Source organism: Lichenostomus cassidix, chromosome 1, assembly GCF_008360975.1.
Source record: "Lichenostomus cassidix isolate B80296 chromosome 1, HeHo_3.0, whole genome shotgun sequence".
Taxonomy (NCBI): Eukaryota; Metazoa; Chordata; class Aves; order Passeriformes; family Meliphagidae; genus Lichenostomus; species Lichenostomus cassidix.
The window spans coordinates 70,988,891-71,008,901 of NC_139479.1; the positions used below are offsets into that span (position 1 = coordinate 70,988,891).

General features: G+C 38.4%; 1 protein-coding gene across 1 annotated transcript in view; it reads left to right on the forward strand.

Annotated features, from left to right (window-relative positions):
* The window catches only part of MICU2 (mitochondrial calcium uptake 2), a 141,152-nt gene that overhangs the window by 106,999 nt on the left and 14,142 nt on the right, over positions 1-20,011 (forward strand). The window contains exons 6-8 of the mRNA XM_085063005.1: positions 2,299-2,381; positions 8,428-8,490; positions 16,703-16,800. Coding sequence (XP_084919131.1) covers positions 2,299-2,381; positions 8,428-8,490; positions 16,703-16,800 — 244 coding nt within the window. The remainder of the gene's footprint in view (positions 1-2,298; positions 2,382-8,427; positions 8,491-16,702; positions 16,801-20,011) is intronic.

Consider the following 20,011-nt stretch of genomic DNA (forward strand, 5'->3'; position numbering starts at 1 on the left):
AGCAAATGTCAACAAGTGTTAGTGCCTCTGTCTTTGCCTAACAAGTATCCCATGTCAGTCAGCCCCAAATTACACAACCTGTCTCTCTCGCTAGTGAGAATTAGTGGAAGATTTCTAAAAGCAGTCATTATTATTTAAATTACTTCTAAGTCACCAGCAGAGCAATAGGGAGATGGGAAAAGAGTCATCAGACTCCTGGTTCCAGGACACTGCTGACCAGACCATGCTGCCTGTCTTACAAAATCGGAGTCTATAACAACACTGAACTTGAAAATGTAAATTTGTGGCAGACAAAGGTTTTCTTTTTTCCCCATGACCTTCTTTTCTCTTTTCTGTGTGCCTTGTATCATCACTATCTTTTTTCTTCCAGTGCTGTATTGAATTTCATTTCTAGCAGTAGGTTAATGGAGCCCTGCCTGGTGAAGAAGCCCAGGAACTGAAGTTGTCACCTTTACTTAGAGCTTTGTTTCAATTACCCAGTCACACAAGTTGACAGCTTGGTCAACACAGGAGTAGTAGGAGAGGAAGCACCTAGGTCTAACCTGCACTCACAGCCAGGATGGAGCTCTTCTGTTCAGATTTTGGAATTTTGCCTGATTCTAATTAAATACAAATATATCTGTGGTAGTCTTTGAACTATGCTTATTTTACAAACACATACCTTTGGGATTACATCATATCAGATAAGTATGTCATCTCTGAACAGTATAAGCAGCTTTAGGTCTATATTTTCACTAACAGCTCTCTTATCTGAAAATTGGAACACAGATGGTATGAATTGCTATTAAATACATCAATTACATTTATTCTCTAAATATGTTATTGGATAGGCTTTTCTTGCTTTTGTGCTAGTAACACAAAGTTAATGTGTGGCATTTGCATGGAAAGGAAGACAGTTTTGAGTATTAACCCAGTTGCTGGGAACAGCTCTGCTGTGCAGACTGCAATGGTATTTATAAAATATCCCTGCATTACAAGATTGCTTCACATAGAACACTAGTTGACTGCTGAAGATGTATTTCTTTCTAAAATGTAAAAATAGTACTTTCTTTAACCATCTTGTTATTACTTAAAAGGAATGGGATATTCCTTTAACTTGTTCCCTTTGCAGAAAGACTCTCTAAAAGAAAAAAGCAAGGCTTAAAACTTTGCAGAATGCAACTAGAAGAATATATTTCCAAAAGCAAAACTCTGAAGGCATTAGAGTCTTTTAGACATACTGCTTCGCTGCCCTCGTGAGTCCAGCATTGTTCTCAGAAGCATCAATATATTCCAGAGACAATAAGTCCATGGCTTTCATATTAATGCCTGACATTACTAGGTTGTGGAATTAATTCACCTGCTCCAGAGATTACTGGGATAAGGGCTTGCTACTGCAGTGAACTGTAGCTATACTTCAGCAGCATGCTGCTCCTGTGTGGGCTCACTAATGATCAAGGCCACCTCCTGTAAGTGAAGTAAGATCAGGAAATTGTGGGAAGGAGCTCGAAACACACCATGCTTTTTTAGCGCCTTCAAGATTCAGAACTCATTACATTTTTGTGTTGAAAAGAAACATCCACTCAGTGAAGGAAATACAGAGTGAAATTGTGTAGAATTCCTGAAAAAAATCAGCTTGATGGGAGTCATACAAAATAGGCTTTTGTCAAAAGTGGCCAGAAAGAGTAGTTTATTACATTGCAGTAACATCTGAGAACATTGTTTAGGGAGGAAGGAGAAGGGAAGGGAGAAAAAGGCTTTGGGCTAACACAGCAGGAGCAGGAGCCAGGAGAGCTGGCTGCCTTCACAGCATCAGTCTGTGCAAATGCTGGCATATAGTCATGCATGCAGAGAGTGCCTGAGGAGAACATCAGCTCTTTCACCCAGTGTGGCAGTAATTATTGGCTTCTGAAGGCAATTTCCACTCTTCTCACCTGAAAAGAAACTCTAATAAACAAGGCAGAGCTAGACTGCAGAAGTGGCATTGGACTATAGAGACATCCTTTGGGAAGATCTTAAGACCTGGCCAGTAAGAGATACAGTATTGTCATTGGGGTCAGATAGACATTGACAGCTGTACTTAGGCACTGCTGGCATTTCTTACTTTGCTGTTGCAATAATTATCCCTTGAAATTATAATCAAAAGGTTCTTAAAGATTTGCGTATATTGGAAGAGGTGTGTATGGTTCACTGGAAATACCATATATGTACCTAACAATGGAGAACTGACCCATAGTTAATATTAATTTTACATTCAATATTTGAGTGCTAGTGTATGCATGTGATATTTCCATAACATCCTTTTGCAATTCATTGCAGAACCCCGAACTGGACTTCAGATTGCCTTTAAAATGTTGGATGCAGATGGCAATGAACAAGTTGAAAAGAAAGAATTCTTTAAGGTAGGTGTATTTACAATGCATGTTAATTTTAAAGCACTTAAATAGATCCATGGGTTATATTTGCTAAATGAAGATTCAGTAAAATCATCAAGCCTATTTTTCAGTCTAGTCTAAGATCACATACTTACTAAAATATTTTATATGAAAGGAGCACATACCAAAGTATTGTGATAGGAGTACTTGTCATATGTGAATCCACTTTTATAAATGTTACCTTTGGATTTTATTTAAAAATCTGCTACTGGGAAGGTAGTATTTAGCATACATCCCTTAATCCCATGAGCTAATTTAAATAATCATCTGGAAGAATCTTCTGTTTTCTAAATATGTTGAATAATTTCTTTATTTCACTATCCTCTTTTGGTTTTTATTAATTTTGCTTGCTGTTGCAAAAAGTTTTTTATCAATTCACACTTGGAAGAGAAACAGCAGGTTTTTTTTCCCATATTTTATATAAACTATTGGGGAGAGAGATAGGTGCTTTAAAAAGTAAGAAAATCTTGCTCTGATGTTTTAAAGAAGAATAGGCTTAATTATATAGCTTATCCAACTTTTAAATATTTAACAGGAGACTAACTAAATTCTTATTGTCAGAAGTTGAATGCAGAATTAACAAACATAATTTTTAAAAGACTGTCTCAACTTAATTCTGATCCTTAATTCATGTTGGAGGTAACTGGAGAGAGAATTTTATAAGAAGCTGACGTGGCTACTATAATACAAATTATTTTCTGTCACTGGGGTAAAGTTAAAGCTGATCGTGAATGCACAACTCTAGAGAACCTTAAAATCTAAAACTTTTAAAGATGGACCTGTTGACAGTGAAATTAGCAAAAATTCATTTAAGTGTACTTTAATAGCTTTAAACTCTGAATTAATGATACGATAGCTGTTCACATGTGTTTTGCACTGATCACCTTTTTTTCAGTGAATTGTCTCTTAGCAAGGTTATGGTTGATGAGTCATACTTTAAATCTATTTTAGTATGTTGTAGAAGTATTTTTAGACTTAGTAGTACTATTTGAAAATATTACTTGAAATTAGATCATTTTCCAAGACAATGTTCTCAGAAGCCCCTGAGCATGCAGATACCCTTGTCATGATGTAACCCCAGCCAGCAACCAAGCCCCCGGCAGCTGCTTGTTCTCTCCCCCAGAGAGAATCAGACAGAATCAGAAAATCAGCTGGATCAGACAGAGAATCAGAGGAGTAAGAGGTGGAAAACTCGTGGGTTGAGATAAAGACAGGTTAATAGGGAAAGCAAAAGCCATGCACACAAGCAGAGTAAAAGAAGGAATTCATTCACTGCTTCCCATGGGCAGGTGGGTGTTCAGCCATCCCCAGGAGAGCAGAGACCTATCACATGTAATGGTGACTTGGGGAGACAAACACCATCACTGCAATGTCCCCCACCTTCCTCCTTCTGCCTGCTTTATACACTGAGCATGATGTCAGGGTCTGGAATGTCCCTTTGGTCAGCTGGGGTCACCTGTCCTGGCTGTGTCTCCTCCCAGCCCCCTCCCCAGCATGGCAGTACAAAAGCAGAAAAGGCCTTGGCTCTGTGCAAGCCCTGCTCAGCAATAACAAAAACATCTCTGTATTATCAGCATTCTGATCAGCACAAACCCAAAACACAGCCCCACATCAGCCACTGTGAAGGAAATAATCCCAGCCAAAACTAGCACAACCCTACACTCATTTGTTGCTACACAAGATCTCTTAATTTTGAAGAATTTGTTCTGTTAAAATGTTCATTGTTCTGCTGATTAAAAAGAAATCAAATTCTAGTAAAGTCTATATTTTTAACCTGCTAAACCAGGAGCAGTCATAGTGAATTGTTATAGTGAATTGACTAGCAGTGCTCTGATTACCAAAATAGGTCTGTTATGGCTGTAATATTCTTCTACAAAACAATGTTACAAGGGAAAGTAACTCCATGAACACCAGTGAACATGTTCAGTTCGCAGTGCCTCTGCACCAAAATGCCACTTTAACAGTGCTTCCTTTAAAATAGGTACTGTCAGTTAAGCAAATAAGGAGATTCTTACAGAAACACAGCACAGCTCTCTTGGGGGGATGTGCAGTATGTTATATATTTAATATCCATTAACCATTCCAGGTAACTCTAATTGAATCAGCCAGTATGAACAACAGAAAGTCATCAAATGTAGAGGTGAAAACATTATACAAATCATCTAAAATAATTTGATTTCTGTAGAGGCAATCAAGTTAACTGCAAATTATAGTAGTTAGATAGATTGTTACTTTGCATTTCCTTTTTGGCCTAGATTGATGAAATAATACTGAGTGGTAAAAAAACCCCATATAAATTGCTCTGTCAGCTCACAGGAATCATTAAATTGAAATAAGTCCTGCAGGATGCAGGTTAGTCAGAAGATGAGTTTTCTCTTGTGACTGTTAGCTTAACATTTACAGAGGAGACTATTTTCAAGCAGAACTTTATTTTTTTAGATAAGGTTTAAAAATAAAATTTTTGGAATGTAAAAATGTGGAAAAAGTGTGCCTGTTAATCTGTATGCTCTAGTTCTATATGCATCATAGAAAGTTTCTAGATAGGTAATAAATTAGTAAATTGTGTGGCTAATCTGTCATTTGTCTTGGGCTAGTTGTCATCTTAGGAAAATATATCTGAACTATTCTATAGTGATTTCCACACTATATTTGACAATAGCACCAGGAAATGTGTGTAAGGAAAATGTAGTGGGAAAGGATAGTGAAGAAGCAGTAATTTGGAGGCAGCGTCTGTAAGCAGGGTGCAGTGGGAAAAGAAATTTCATTGCTTCTTCATTCTCTTGCTTTGTCACCTCTTATTCTCCCTACTTCCCATCACTATCTACTGATCAGACATCTATGTATGTCTGTGTTGTCTGACTGTAGAGTCTTTGAGGTAAGAACTTGCCTTTTGGTTTGCAAAATGTCCATCATTCTTTGAATTGTGTATATCTCAATTCTTGCATGTTTCTGGATGAACAGGCACAAGATGTGTCAAGCAGGTCATTCAGGAAAGGGAGATAGGTGACAACAAACTCCAATCCCAGTCCTCAGTGCCTGCATTATATGATGGATATAGGCTGTTCAAACCTGTGTAGATCAGACACTTAAGGAGTGCGAGATGCAGAGTTTCCCACTGTTCTCTGCTAACAAAAATGGATGTCCAGGGAAGGAGATCTTGAATGCAATCCCATGTTTTCAATAAGAGAGTTTACCTTGTGCTCCGTAGCTTTTCCATTTCAGTGCACATTTTCCTCATTTCCAGTAAAGGTCTCTCCCTTCACAGGGATGCTCTTGTTCCCTCTCCTCCCTATGTCTTTGTGTTGAAGCCACTGTAATTCTGCTTCATCCACGCTTAAGTGGTAAACAGTCACAATACAAGAGACATTTCAGCATTAGGGCCAAGAAGGTTTTGTTGCTTTGCCCTGCAACTTCAGGGGAAGAAGATGAGGGAGAAATGGCATGTTCACTGGTGCTAGTTGCCGCTCTTTAATCAGCCCCTGCCAGAGTGCAGAACCATTTCTCAGAGCCACGTTATCTGCTTCTCTGTGAGGACAGTAAGATACTTCTGTGAACTCTGCACTTCCGAGACATTCACTTGAGACTTGGTGAGGGGGATTTCCAGACACATAATAACCCATGCACATTAATATGAGACCTCCCACCAAGAATAAGGCTACCAAAGTTCCCAAAATCCCCAGCAAATAAGGAATTTCCCTAACTCTCTGACTCAGTCCTGATTAAAGATGTCTAAGTAAAATACATGACAGTTCAAAACTATCAGGAATGAAGGCAGAGTAGCTCTGATGTGACTTGCAAGAGCTGTGTGACTTAGACTTTCTAAGTAGACTGTCTTATAAACTTATCCTGGAGAGCAGATACCACAAAATACCTGTAGAGCTTCACCTAGGGCTGAATGAACCAGCACCCAATGCTCTGTGGTTGTGGTGGTTTGGCACAGAGCACTCCTGTGGTCCTAGAGCTTCCACATCACTGATCTCTCTCAAGCAACTGGAAGATGCAAGCTCACCTTTTTTTTTTTTTTTTTTTTTTTTCAGAAAACTGACATAGCCTTTCTGCCAGGTCTTGTCTTGTTCAGAACAGATTACTTCTGTCTTTAGTAGAGGCTTCTTGTGCATAATAGCTCTCATTATCTTTGAATTAGCCATTAGTATTATAAGTGGTGAACAGATATAAATATTAAATAAAAATAAATGTTACATGGAGGAGTCCATTTCTTGAGGGCAGAATTCTTCTCCGTGAGTAGTTGCTGCACTGTGCCAGAAGAAATCAACAAACTTCTGGAACTGGTTTCAAGCATTCTAAGAATTTACATAGAGTGTAAGGAAACAATAAGCAAAATCTTTCAGAATACTTGTGAAAATAATTATTCTGTGTCTCTGTGCCCTTTAATAGCCTCTGGAGATTTTTCCAAGAGTCCTTTAGAAATAAAATCCAAAAGAAAAAAAATCATATTTTCTCTTGTTTGGAAATCTGCAGTTGTATTTCTTATGTGTGATCAAAAGATTGATTTTTTTCAGGTAATAAAAAAGGTGCTTTTTCTGTGAAAATATGGACAAGCAGTTGTGGTTTTATCAAGAGCTCTATAATGCTATTTTGATATGAAGGAATTCATAATGCTTTTACTGTACTAGTCATTTGTCTTGTAAATGATGAAAACTTAAAATAATTTGGAGGAACAAGTACTGTTTAATTGCCTTGTTTTATAGCATTTCTTTGGATAAATACTATCAAGACATGCCATTCAAAACTAATAATAGAAAGTAACTATCCTGAGAAACTGAAAAAATGAGGATAAAAAGCCAAACCCAGAACAGGTGAATTTCTCAAAATTTGAAGGTCAAGGGATGACATTTGCCAACACAGTGTGGTTTTCTTACTGTTTACAAGCCCATACTGCTTCTCTAAAGAAAAGAAGAAATTTTAAAAAATTAAAATTTAAAAAAGAAAGCCCAAAGGAGAGATTTAAAAACTCCTCAAAATAATGGCTATGGAAATTTGGTAATGGGTTTTTTCCCAGTTTTAATGGGCAGTTTGAGGAATCACTCAGAAATGTCTGAGAAGCAAACCAGCAGTTTTGAAATCCTTGAGCTTCAAAAGCATCTTTTCTAAAGTCTCCAAATCCAGAGTGATCGGTGTAGGTCCATATCTCTACCTGAAATTTATTAAGTCCCTTGTTCTTTCATTTCTGCTGTCCTTTTGAGGATTCATGCAAATGTCTGAAAGGTAGGTGTACTTCATGCTATATTAAATCACTTGTTCTTGTGGCAGTGTTCATCTTTGAAATTGAAATACAGTCAAAAAATAAATTGCAGCTCAGATATACTTGAGGTACTGCAAATTAATGCACTGTTTATATTACCTTAAAGCTTTATTTGGGACATTGGAAGTTACATTTCTAAATGTGAGTCATTTCAGTAATTCTAAAAATCTTCTTAGCTAATACATTCAAGATTAATTAATTCTGGGGGAGGAAGGGAAAACTCACACCACATTCTGCCAAATGCCAGTTCTGAAAAAATGTTTTCTTATTTAATTAAATTATTGTTTATTGTTAGTTTTATAGTACCTCATTTGAACAGGTATATTTTTCATGTCTAGAAGATCATGTCTGTAACAGAACCAAGTAAAGCTATCTAGAAGGACAGCATGAAAATCAGGATAATTTTTATTTCTGGAACGATCCTTGATGTTATACCCCAGAGTTTCAAAAATCTTCAGAAGTGAAAGCTAAGCTTCTAGTGCAAGAAAATCTCCTCTAAAAATAGAGAAGGCACTGGGCTGCATTCATGTTTGGTTAAATTAACCACTGTAGATAAGACATTCATGGGAAAAAGTGTGTCTGAATAGCAAAATATCCTCAAGTATGCAAATATTTTGTTATGACTAGAGAACCTTGCAGAAATGTATAATTAAGAAAAGGTGCAATTAAAATAAGGTTTGGAAAAAGAAGATGCTTTATAAGACAATTTTGTAATTTTTGTGTTCTTTTCTCATGTTTTAACAAATACAGCTACAGAGAATCATTGGGAAGGAAGATGACTTGAAAGCAGCTGGAGACGAAACAGTACTTCGGGTATGAAGTAGAGATATGTTTTCCTTACAAAAACATTGTCATATTTCCCATGAACTTTGTTATTTTTTCAGGGTTTTCAAGTAAGTATATAAGCCTTAGTATTAGTGCTTTAATTAAATGAAAGAGCATAGTTTGTCAACTGCTTTCTAACTGGGGAAGAAAAATGTTTGTCATTTCGGAACCTTCTGGTGAAATATATGCAATCAGTGTGTTTCATGACTGTGTACTCACTTTGTTTTTTGGTATCTATGAGCCTCTCTTTCAAAGTAACTCTCTTCTTTTTTTTAAAAACTCAGAAAAAACTCTGTATTGCCATATGAGAATAGAAGGCTTTCCAAATGGAAATTGATAGTTTAAGGTTACCTAAGTGCTGCTGTTGCAGTAATATCAGCTTATTCTGAGCAGGTTTGAAATGTGGTTGTTGTCACTGAGGTGACAAAGGCAAGGATTACTTCAGTTAAGTCCACTTCCAGAAAGAGACAGCACAGATGCAGACCAGAAGAAAACATCCTAGAGTGTGATCTTGCAGCTGAGAAAGAAGTTTGACTATTTTGCAGACCACTAGCAAGTGGTAAATAGATCTCATCAATGAAAGGGACAGGTAAATTCCTGCTCTGAAAGTGTTTAAAACACATGTGGATGTGATGCTTAGAGACATGGTTTAGTGATGGACTTGGCAGTACTGCGTTGATAGTTGGATTCAATGATTTTAGAGATCTTTTCCAATCTAAATGATTCTATGATTCTAAGGAAGGGGAGAATACAGCTGGGTTATCTCCATCTATTACTATGAGATGCAACTTGTATCAGCAATTTGCTTTCCGTTGTAAACTTCCAGTTTACATTGGGCATGAGGCAGAGGCAGCTCATGCTGGAAGCATTCAATGTGAAGGCTTCATTCAACAATGGGCTCTGCTTTGTAAACCTATCATGCATCAGCAGTTTCTAAAAGAGTTGCTCATGTTCTTTACTTTTTCACATGCCTGAGGAAAAAGTGGAAGTGTTGCTAACACCCTTAAAATTTATTAGGCATAAACTGTCTTCTGATTCACAAAAGTTTTCCTCCCTCAATGTGTATTCAGAGTTCAGTTAAAAATTGTTTGACTGACTAAAAACCATCTCCTTTCTTGAATCTTTTCATCAGTCACCAGATTAAAATAGCTCAGATTAATAGGGTTGTCTGCTCCTCAAAACCTATTTCAATTGAGACGTAACTGCCATGACAGTGAAAGAAAAAGGATCTTTATTCTGCATGAATACACAGCTATAGTATAAAATTTCGAGAGAAACTTTGATACAGTTGGACAGATTAGTTATAAACACATAAGCTTATTGTGAACTAATTAAATACCTGAGCTGGAATGTCTCTATTCTGTTTTTGTCTTGCTTCAATATTTGTCTTCAGAGTTCTTCATTGAGAAAAATGTGAAGTTATCGTAACCAGAAAATGTTATTTAATGCAGTTTCTTAGAAGATTATAAATGCAATTATAGTGTGAAAGAAGAATTAAATAGCTTTGGGGAGTACAGCTAACTTGAAATTATTCTGGTCTTAATATTTCTACTTGGCAAAATCCAAATTATCACATTTCTCCTAATTTTTATTTTTCTTCCTTTCTTGGTCTCTCACAAAAGAAATTTGTTATCTTTGTAAGCAGTGAATCTGACTATACAATGTAGTTGGTGGCTATGTTTTTGCCCTTCAATTTTAATTATTATAGCAGTCATAGTATTGCTTTTAAGCAAAGCAGATGAAGCATGAAAATATGGGGTTTAAGTTGACTCTGTTTTTTGAAAGTTGAAATACTGCAACAGAATTTTGGTGTTTGGAATGGTTCTTTATTTCCACAACACTTTCTCAATTTGAATATGAGTTTGCTGGTTTTTCAGAGTAAACCCGGTCTCTGATACCAGATGGCAAATATCATCAACCTAGGAAAATACAGTTTTAGTGGTAGTCTGCAGCTTTGTTTAACCAGCAGGTATATCCAGGTGTGTTCCTTGTACAGTGTGTAGATAAAGGTCCCATTTATTTACTGTGTGGTGATACCATTTAATACTTGTTGAGTTACTGTATGAGGAAAAGAAAAAGCAGTTTGCTGTGCTCCAAGTGTGCTTGTATCTTTTCCTTTTTTACTGAGACTACGACTTACCTAAAATCCAAATTTTCACCACTTAGTAATGGCCCTTGATTGGGATTACAGTGGAATTGGTTATCCAGATACATGTATTTCATTTGAGGGCTTTTCTTTTTCCAATATTGTAATTGATATTGGAAGAAAAGCAAAAAAATCTGCCCAGCCCTAACTGGCCCCATCTTTTGGGAAGTTCCATGCTGAATTTTGCAGAGCAGGCAGTCTGGCAATGTCATAGCAGAGGTGCACACAGTGAAGGAGAGCTGCAGGAAGACTTGAAAGACTGGAACTTGATTCTTTCTAATCAGACTGGAGAAAATGGTGCAGAAGTCAAGAGAGGCAGTGCCTGCCTCAGCTCAAACACTTCCCCATAGCTCAAAGGAAATACTCCATCTGCCTTTCTGGCAGAGCTGTTCTTCATATGAAACATCCAGCTGAACACATGACCATGGTTCATGGAAGAGGAGAGCCAAACTCCCTGCCTGGAAGTGGTCTAGATTATAGTAGGAAAGTGCATGAGCTAGAAGATCTGGTTTATTTTTGAAAGGTGTTGGCCAGTGAACAGCACCTGCTGCTTTTGTGTTACTGCCCTGAGTTCCTTCTAAGAATACTCTAACAGTGTAAGGTGCTTTAGTGTTCTGGCAGTGAAAACAGTGCTAATGGCAGCAAATATCTACTGGACAGACCAGTTGTCTGGATCAGGGACTTTGCTCTCAGGCCCTTCAATTTAGATTAATGAGTTATCAAGTTCTTTCAATATCTCTCATTTAATATGCTTTATGTAACGAGTAAACTTATAAATTTGTTTTAGCTACTATTAGAAAACAAAGGACAATACAGAGTGTACTATATTTGTTCTTGAAATGAAGTTAATGTTGGGAAATATGTGCATTCACTTCCACATGATTAAACATATGCTTCTGGATTCCCTAGTGAGCACATTTTCATACAAAGTGTGAAAAGTATGAGCGGTGGTTTTCTAAACATTTAACTAGTAGTTGGGGACACAGCTACTAATCTCTTTTAAACAGAAAACTTTTGAACTAAAATCAAGTCTGACCATATGCAGAGTACTTTTAGACTCACACATTAATAATTTCCTATTATTTGTGTATCAGTTGTTTTAACCTGTCTACTTCTCTTTTTTTTTTCCCCGGTGCTTCTGAAATAAGTAAATGACATTAGTCATTCACACATTTATCACTGCTTACCTGGTCAAGACAAAGTTTTACAGTTAGACCTTCAGACATTGCAGAATTGTGATGCATCTCCTCGGCCACAGGAACTGTGCAGGTCATCATAACTTGCCCATCTGCTCCCTAGAATCTTTTATTGGTTTTAAATTTTCTACCCACTTCTTCAAAGTCTGCATAGCTCAGTATAACTAAAGACTGCTGAAAACTGAAGGAAGGTGGTGGTTGGGAGCTAATGCTCTTCTAGCGCAGTAGTACTCTGTAACAGGGGTGCAACACATCAAATTTTACAAGAATCTAGTCCAAGACTAAAATTAATATCCCTCCCCAAAGAGTCTGTCATTAATCTTGTAACCTCTCAGTTCAGATGGAGTGCACATTTTTTCTTGACCTATCTTCTCCAACATAAATATGTATGTTTTGTATCAGCAATTTAACATTGAATTGTGTTGAAAAGCTTTTAGATACTTTAAACCAAGGAGCAGTGTGATGTTCCTGTGTGCTTTAAAGAAAGCTCTCCAGGCAGGTAAACACCCTAAAGAACCAAACTGTCTCACACAAAAATATTTGTCTATTAAAAAAGTTCTGGGTCATTTTTGACCTCATGGACAAGGAAATAATTTTATTTTTCCATATGACCTGATGACATTTTAACCTCAAGAGAGAGAAAGAAATGTGTTTGAGCAGGGGGCTGGGGAGTTGGTCACAGGCCACCTGGGCCATTTTCAGCACTCGGAGCAAGGAGGTTTGCATGTGCTGAGGCTGGATGTGCTTGGCCTTCGAAGCCAAATCTGCCTTGATCAAAGGAATGTGATGCTTCATAGCACATCACGCCTTCTGAGGGGGTCCTCATTCATGGAGTCTCTTTCTTTGGTGCAAAGTATTATTTTTAAAGTAAGCCACAGCAGAGAGGCAGGGCCTGAGTTGCTGTGCAGAGCTGTCCCCAGCTGTGTGTAGGAGTTGCTTCCCCAGACTGCCAGCAGGGCTTTGGTCAGGCAGCCTCAGGCTTTGCAGTGCAGAAGTGCCATTCCCTGACTGCTTGGCAAAGTCAGCCTGCTCACAAGACAAGTTCCAACCTATTCTATTTCTGGCATAAAGTATCTCTGGCAGCACCTACTCCCAGATTAGTTTTAGCCCCTTTGGCTGGAAACCATTTTTATTCTGACTTGATGCAGAACTGTGGGTGATGCACTGGAACCTGAGGATGTCCATGAAGTTGTATGTTCTTTATTATTTAAGGCCCTAAGTGTACAGCAGAGTGACTCCATGGCATTAGTTGTCATTAAAAAACAGCTAGTCCTCCCAGTAATAGGAATTGTGGGTATTACTGGATGCTGTTTATTGTTTAGAAGACGTTCTGTCAAACTTCTCAAATATTGTCTGTTATAGCCTCTGTAGAATCAGCTGTGCACATTTTAGCCCTTCTGCATTGGACCTGAGGTGTTCTTGAATCCTACCTAGTAAGAAAGTATATTGCAAAACATTAAAAAACTTCAGTATGGATTTACATTATGATGAAATGTTTCTGGAGCCTTCTTGAGACTACCTGAGCTTTGCCAAAAAGGACTGCATTTGGAGATCTGGATCTCCTGGTCGCACTAGCTGGCCTGTTTACAATTCTTTTGACTGACTGTAACTGGTAGGATTAATTTCATAATGGACACGTCTTTTAAACCTTCTTACCAGAACTGAGTTGTAGGATATATCCCACCATCTTGGAGACTCTCCAAATGACAGAAAGCTTGAATTCTCTTGAGCAGTGTGTGAAGCTAGCAGGTTAAAAACAGAGCATTACAGAAAAATGGACTCAGAAAAACTTGCAAAGATTTAGTCTTACCTTTGAAAAGATTTGGGACATCACTAGCAATCAGAAACTAAGATGTTCTCCTTGCTCAACCTCACTTTTCTGCCCATTCTTCCATCTGCTCACTCTTCAGTCTTAAATAAAAGAAAATATTCAATCCAAAATATGTATTATTTTTACAATTTCTGTTGAAATAAGGCATTGCACAGCAAATGCCATCTCTCAGGAAGCAAGCAAGAGAACAAGAAACGAATTGCAGATTTTAATCATGATGAATGTTTTCCAGTCATGCCTCAAGCAAATTCTGCAAGGAAAGCTGGTAAGAATCTAGAGACAGTAAGTCTATTAACATTTCAGATGAGTTTTGAAAATCAGTTAGGTACATTATTCTGAAAATCCCGTCTCACTGTGCGATAAGTTTCTTTTCAGTGGCACTTGTTGGTACTTGCTGCAGTATCAGGTCCTAAATGTCAAAAGCTCAGTGGGGAGCTACAGGATTAGGTAGGTCTTTGCCCATGACTCAGTGTTTGCAGCATCAGGCCTCTTATGTTAACAGCCTGTGTAATGTAATAAGGAAATAACTTGTGTTATCTGATCTTGCTTAAAAAGGAATAATTGCATAATTCAGCAGTTCGTGATGCTTTTGAAAAGTGTAGGAGGCGTTAACATTACTCTAGGAAAATTAGCCTATGTTTGTAATATGTACACACATGTTCATTAGTTCACAGACTTGTGTGGCATCAGATTGTGTGGTCTTTGAGATTCTTTGTCTGAACCAATGGACCCTGGAACATGTCTGAGTTCCCCAGTTGTGATATATGTCTCTGCCCCATCCTGTGCTTGTATCAAGATGAAACTCAGACCACTGTGGTCTTTTTTCTACCCTATTCCTCAGCTTTCTGTAAAATGCACAGCTCAAAAGGGTTCTGTGGTGCACCCTCCCAGGGCTGAAGTAGCCAGATACGCCAGAATACAAACTTTCACTCGGTTTAGATGGTGACTCAAAGCTACTAGTCTGGTCTGCTTTACGGCTCAGGATTTGGTTACCATTTCATCCTCATTGCCAAGAGAGACATTCCAAGTGTGAGGTACTCTTTTACCCAAGCTCAGGAGGGCGAGGTGTTGGAAATATTAATAGAATTCTCATTATCTTCTAACAAAGATTTGTCATGTCAGTACTAATTTATACAGATCAGCAGCAAAAGCTCCTAATGATTCTGTGGACAAAAAGGAATTATGCACTAACATGTACTTCAATTTAATAGCATTAACTCTAGGAAAAGCAATTTTTTGAAATTTCACCCTTAAGCTGTAGTCTCTGTGGTCTCCTATTGCATTTTTTGCTTTAAAGAAATGTACTGTTTTGTAGTTTTAAAATACCTTTAACTCTCACTAACATAGTGTTTGGATATCTGCCAATTTCACTTTGGAATTTCAACTGATAAAGAAGGTAGCCAGCAAGTAGGTGCATATGTGTTATAAATCCAGGGATAGGCTTTGTCATCTTAGATAAGATGAGGTAGGTATTGTTTGTGTGCCTTCTTCTGGCTTGTAACTAGAGAAACATGAATAGAAGAATAAAGCTTTCTCTGTCACAGACTTGGTTTTGAAAAGATTATTTTAAACCTCATTTTTCAGTTTGTTTTCAATACAACACTGATTATAATATGGAGTAATTAAATTGGAAGCATTAAATTGTGTAATCATGAATTCAGTTTTTAAAATTACATCAGCAGATTTATTTCTTGCATTTTTCAAATCTTCTTTAAACATGTAAGCAAAACCCACAAAAAGCAGATTAGAATCTAGCTGCAGTGAGGGATATGTGGATTCTTCTCTGTTTCTTCTTAGGAAACTTTGCATTCTGATATAAATAGTTTGGGTTTGAATTTCAAATAAGCATACATGAATGTTTGACTTTTGGCTTTCAAAAAAGCATATACCAATGTTTATGCATCAGTCTTCACAGTAATCTGAAGTGTTTAAACTTCAGAAGGATGAGTCTTCTGGGTATTTAAATATTCCTTGCCTGCAATTAAATGATAAAAGTTCAGTAAGTACAGTTTGCATATGGCTTGAAAAGTTTTTTTCCTAGGTTCACTCATGCATAACTCATATCACTGGCATTTAGTGAACTGTAGCTTGTAGTAGAAATGAGGAATGTTACTGCTTTAACTATAAAATAACTGTGTCATATATGCAGTAAGCATGAAACACAGTGGACTAATGGGACTTGTTATTGATGACGCTGAAAGCTAAATAACCATTGGTATTAAATCTTATGAATAGACTCTTGTCTTTCATCTTACCTCTTCAACCAGATAAAAGACACAGAGTCTATTTAAGATGTCATAAGAATAGTTTGCTGAAATCCCTACAGACTTAAAAAAAATTCTCTCTTCATGTTGCTTAGTGTTTTGTTGCATTCAAAGAAATGCCAGTACGCTAGTGCTGAAAGAAGAATAGAGCAGAAATCCAGCATTATGTGTGGGTTTAGGCTTGTTAAAGATGCTGTTGAGTTGAAATAGTGTATATCCCTTCTCTGCAGTAATTTCTACTTCAAGTTTTAAAAATATTTAGAAAAGTCACTAGCACTGAAAATTTCCAAGAAGCCTTGTAAGACCATATTATAATAGAGCATTGTCAGTGCTTGTATATTCTTAAGTCCATTTATTAGACTATCATGAATGTTTTTAAATGGCTGTAACACATTAGAGATACCTAACTAAAAACTTCCTTACAGATATTAACTTTATTTAAGCCTTCTATTCACCTAAGAATAAAGGTTCTTAAAGATTTAACTTGCAACTTTCTCCATTTTCGTAATAAAATGTATTGATGGTGGTTGGAAATTGTTCTTATCTTTCATACAGAGTATTTAGAAGCAGAATTTATAATACTCTTAGCAGTTGATGTGGAAAAGTTGTTCAACTCCAGGATCCTGTGTGATAGCTTTGGAAACAGTCATTAAATTTCAAGTATCTCTTGTGAAATTCTAGTTCAAATAAATATTTTTGCATCTGTGGTGAATATTGATGATCATGCAATGCATAACAATCATACAGTTCTTTTGTTTTATAGGAAACAGAACTGGACAGCTGTGGTGTTAATACCGTGTTGCTGGTACATTTCTTTGGAAAAGAAGGAAAGCAAAAACTTCGCTTTTCCGAATTTTTCAGGTATTTTTGTAGCTAGGAAAGCCTAACGAGAGCCGGTCTTGTTCCTACCTGCCATATTTTATATCAGTGCTGGCATTAATCTGATGTCACGCTGAGCTGATTCAGAAAAATAAGCAATGGAGATTATTCATGATTTTGAATGACTGAATTCCCCATTTAGCTCCTAGAGTCTGCTGTCTTTGGGAGCTGAGCGCCATGGTAACTCCAGAGCAGCAATGGGCCAGAAGGGTTGAGATTCCCATTCTTGGTGGCTGTGTGGTGGCATACCTTAGAACAATGTGATTCATGAGTATTTTTTGTGACCAAATAACAAAAAAGTGACTTCTAATAAATTAAAAAATATTTTCTGAGCTGAGATACCTCCTTCCCCATTGCAGCTGTCATGGTAAGCTACAGGCAACTTCTACACTTGCTTCAAATTCCAGCTTATGTTGAAACTTTCCCTGTGCCTTTTCCTTTACCCTTTAAACTATTTTTGCAATGGGACTATGCAGATACCTATTTGAAAGGAGGGTCAGGTATCTCAGGAAATATTTAAGGGGGTTGTTAGGGCATGTAGGAAAAAAATTGGAGAGGCCAAAGCTCAGTTAGAACTTAATTTGACAACTTTTGTGAAGCATAATAAAAAATGTTTTTATAAATATATTAATGGCAAAAGAAAGGGTAAGAACAATCTCTGTTCTCCACTGGATGTGGAAGGGAATTTAGTGACTGCAGATGGGGAGAAAGCAGAGGTGTTTAGCGCCTTCTTTGCCTCAGTCTTTATTGGAAAGATGGTTTGTCCTCAGGACATCTGTCCTCCTGCACTGGTAGATGGTGTCAGGGAGCAGGATGGTCCCTCTGTTAGCCAGGAAGAAACAGTCAGAGAACTGCTGAGCTGCTTGGATGTTCATAAATCTATGGGACCAGATGGGATCCATCCCAGGGTGATGAGGGAACTGGCAGAAGAGCTTGCAAAGCCACTCTCCATCGTTTATCGACAGTCCTGGCTTACTGGTGAGGTTCCAGATGACTGGAAGCTGGCCAATGTGACACCCATTTACAAGAAATGTAGGGAGGAGGATCCTGGAAATTATAGGCCAGTCAGTCTAACCTCGGTACCTGGTAAGGTCATGGAACAGTTTATTTTGAGTGCCACAACACAGCACTAAGAGGATGGCCAGGGGATTAGCCCCAGCCAGCATGGGTTTAGGAGGGGTAGGTCATGTTTGACCAACCTGATCTCCTTTTATGAGTAGGTGACCCGCCTGGTGGATGTGGGAAAGGCTGTGGATGTTGTCTGTTTAGACTTCAGCAAGGCCTTTGACACTGTTTCCCACAGTAAACTCTGGAAAAGTTGGCAGCTCGTGGCTTGGGCAGGTGCACTCTTCACTGGGTTAAGAACTGGCTGGATGGCCAGGCCCAGAGAGTGGTGGTGAATGGTGCTGCACCCAGCTGGCAGCCAGTCACCAGTGGTGTCCCTCAGGGATCTGTGCTGGGGCGGGTTTGGTTTAATATTTTCATTGATGACATGGATGAGGGTATTGAATCTACTGTTAGTAAATTTGCAGATGGCACCAAGCTGGGCACATGTGTCAGTCTGTTGGAAGGTAGGAGGGCTTTGCAAAGAGGCCTGGAACCATTGGATAGATGGGCAGAGTCCAATAAGATGAAGTTCAACAAGTCCAAGTGCCAAGTCCTGCATTTTGGCCACAATAACCCCCTGCAACACTATAGGCTGGGAACAGTGTGGCTGGACAGTGCCCGGGCAGAAAGGGACATAGGGTTTCTGGTTCTCAGCTGACTGAATATGTGCCAGCAGTGTGCCCAGGTGGCCAAGAAGGCCAATGGCATCCTGGCCTGGATCAGGAATAGTGTGGCCAGCAGGACCAGGGAAGTCAGTCTTCCCCTGTACTCAGCACTGGTGAGGGTACACCTCAAGTATTGTGTCCAGTTCTGAGCTCTCAGTTCAGGAAGGACATTGAGACACTGGAATGTGTCCAAAGGAGGGCGACGAGGCTGGTGAAAGGCTTGGAACACAAGCCCTGTGAGGAACAACTGAGGGAGCTGGGGTTGTTTAGCCTGGAGAAAAGAAGACTCAGAGGAGACCTTATCACTCTCTACAACTATCTGAAGGGGAGTTGTAGGCAGGTGGGAGTTGGTCTCTTTTTCCAGGCAGCAGCTGACAGAACAAGAGGACAGTTTCAGGCTGTGACAAGGGAAATTTAAGGTGGATGTTAGGAAAAAATTTTTTACTGAAAGAGTGATAAAGTTCTGGAATCACGTGCCTGGGGAGGTGGATGTGTTTAAAAGAAGACTGGATGTGGCACTCAGTGCCATGGTTTAGTTGAGGTGGTGTTAGGGCATGGGTTGGACTCAGTGACCTTGAAGGTCTCTTCCAACCTGGTGATTCTGTGTATCTGTGCATCTTGACACACATCTTGTAGCATGGGTTCAAGAGATTATCTACATGAGTACTACCTTTTCTACAAAAATAATCAGTCATTTACAGACTGCGAAAATAAGGTGGAATCAGGTGTTTTACTTCACTTTATATTGAGAAGTGGAGAATGTGTGGCAGCTCTCTTAAAAATGAATGTTTTTGCAATCAGTGGACTAAAAAGTGTTTGGCTCCAGTGGCTCTGGTACATACCAGTCTTCAAATAAACAACCTTTCCGTTTTGAAGGCCTCAGCTCAATAGGAATCTTAGTGAGTAAAATAAGTTTAAGATGTCTCCAGCTCCCTTTTCTATAAATACCATAGATCCTCTCAACAAAACAAAAGGCAGAGAGCACCAGTAAAAGGTTGTGTTTGCATATACAGTGTAAACTGAAAAGCCTCACGTTTTAGATAAAATCCTGCATTGACCCAGTGAGGCATGACATTGATGAAACTATGTACCCAGTACATTCAGAACGCCTAGGTTAAAGACCTTTGCCTGCCACACAGATAGAGGCCTGTAATCAAAATCAAACTCCCACATCTTGCTCTTAAAATCTGTGGGATAAGTGTAAGGTTTAATGCAGGTAATTTTTCAACAGTGGCAGTTATGTTTCGTAGGGCTGGAATGTGCCTCTTTATCACTGCGTAGACACTCCATCTCAGCTGCAGCGTGACAGTGGAGTTTGTTTAACACGCAGAAAGGTGAATAAAAGGATTGCTGTCTTTTTAACCTCTGTGAGGATATCAGCTTTCACATGATTTTATTTGCAAGTAAATCAAGCACATCAT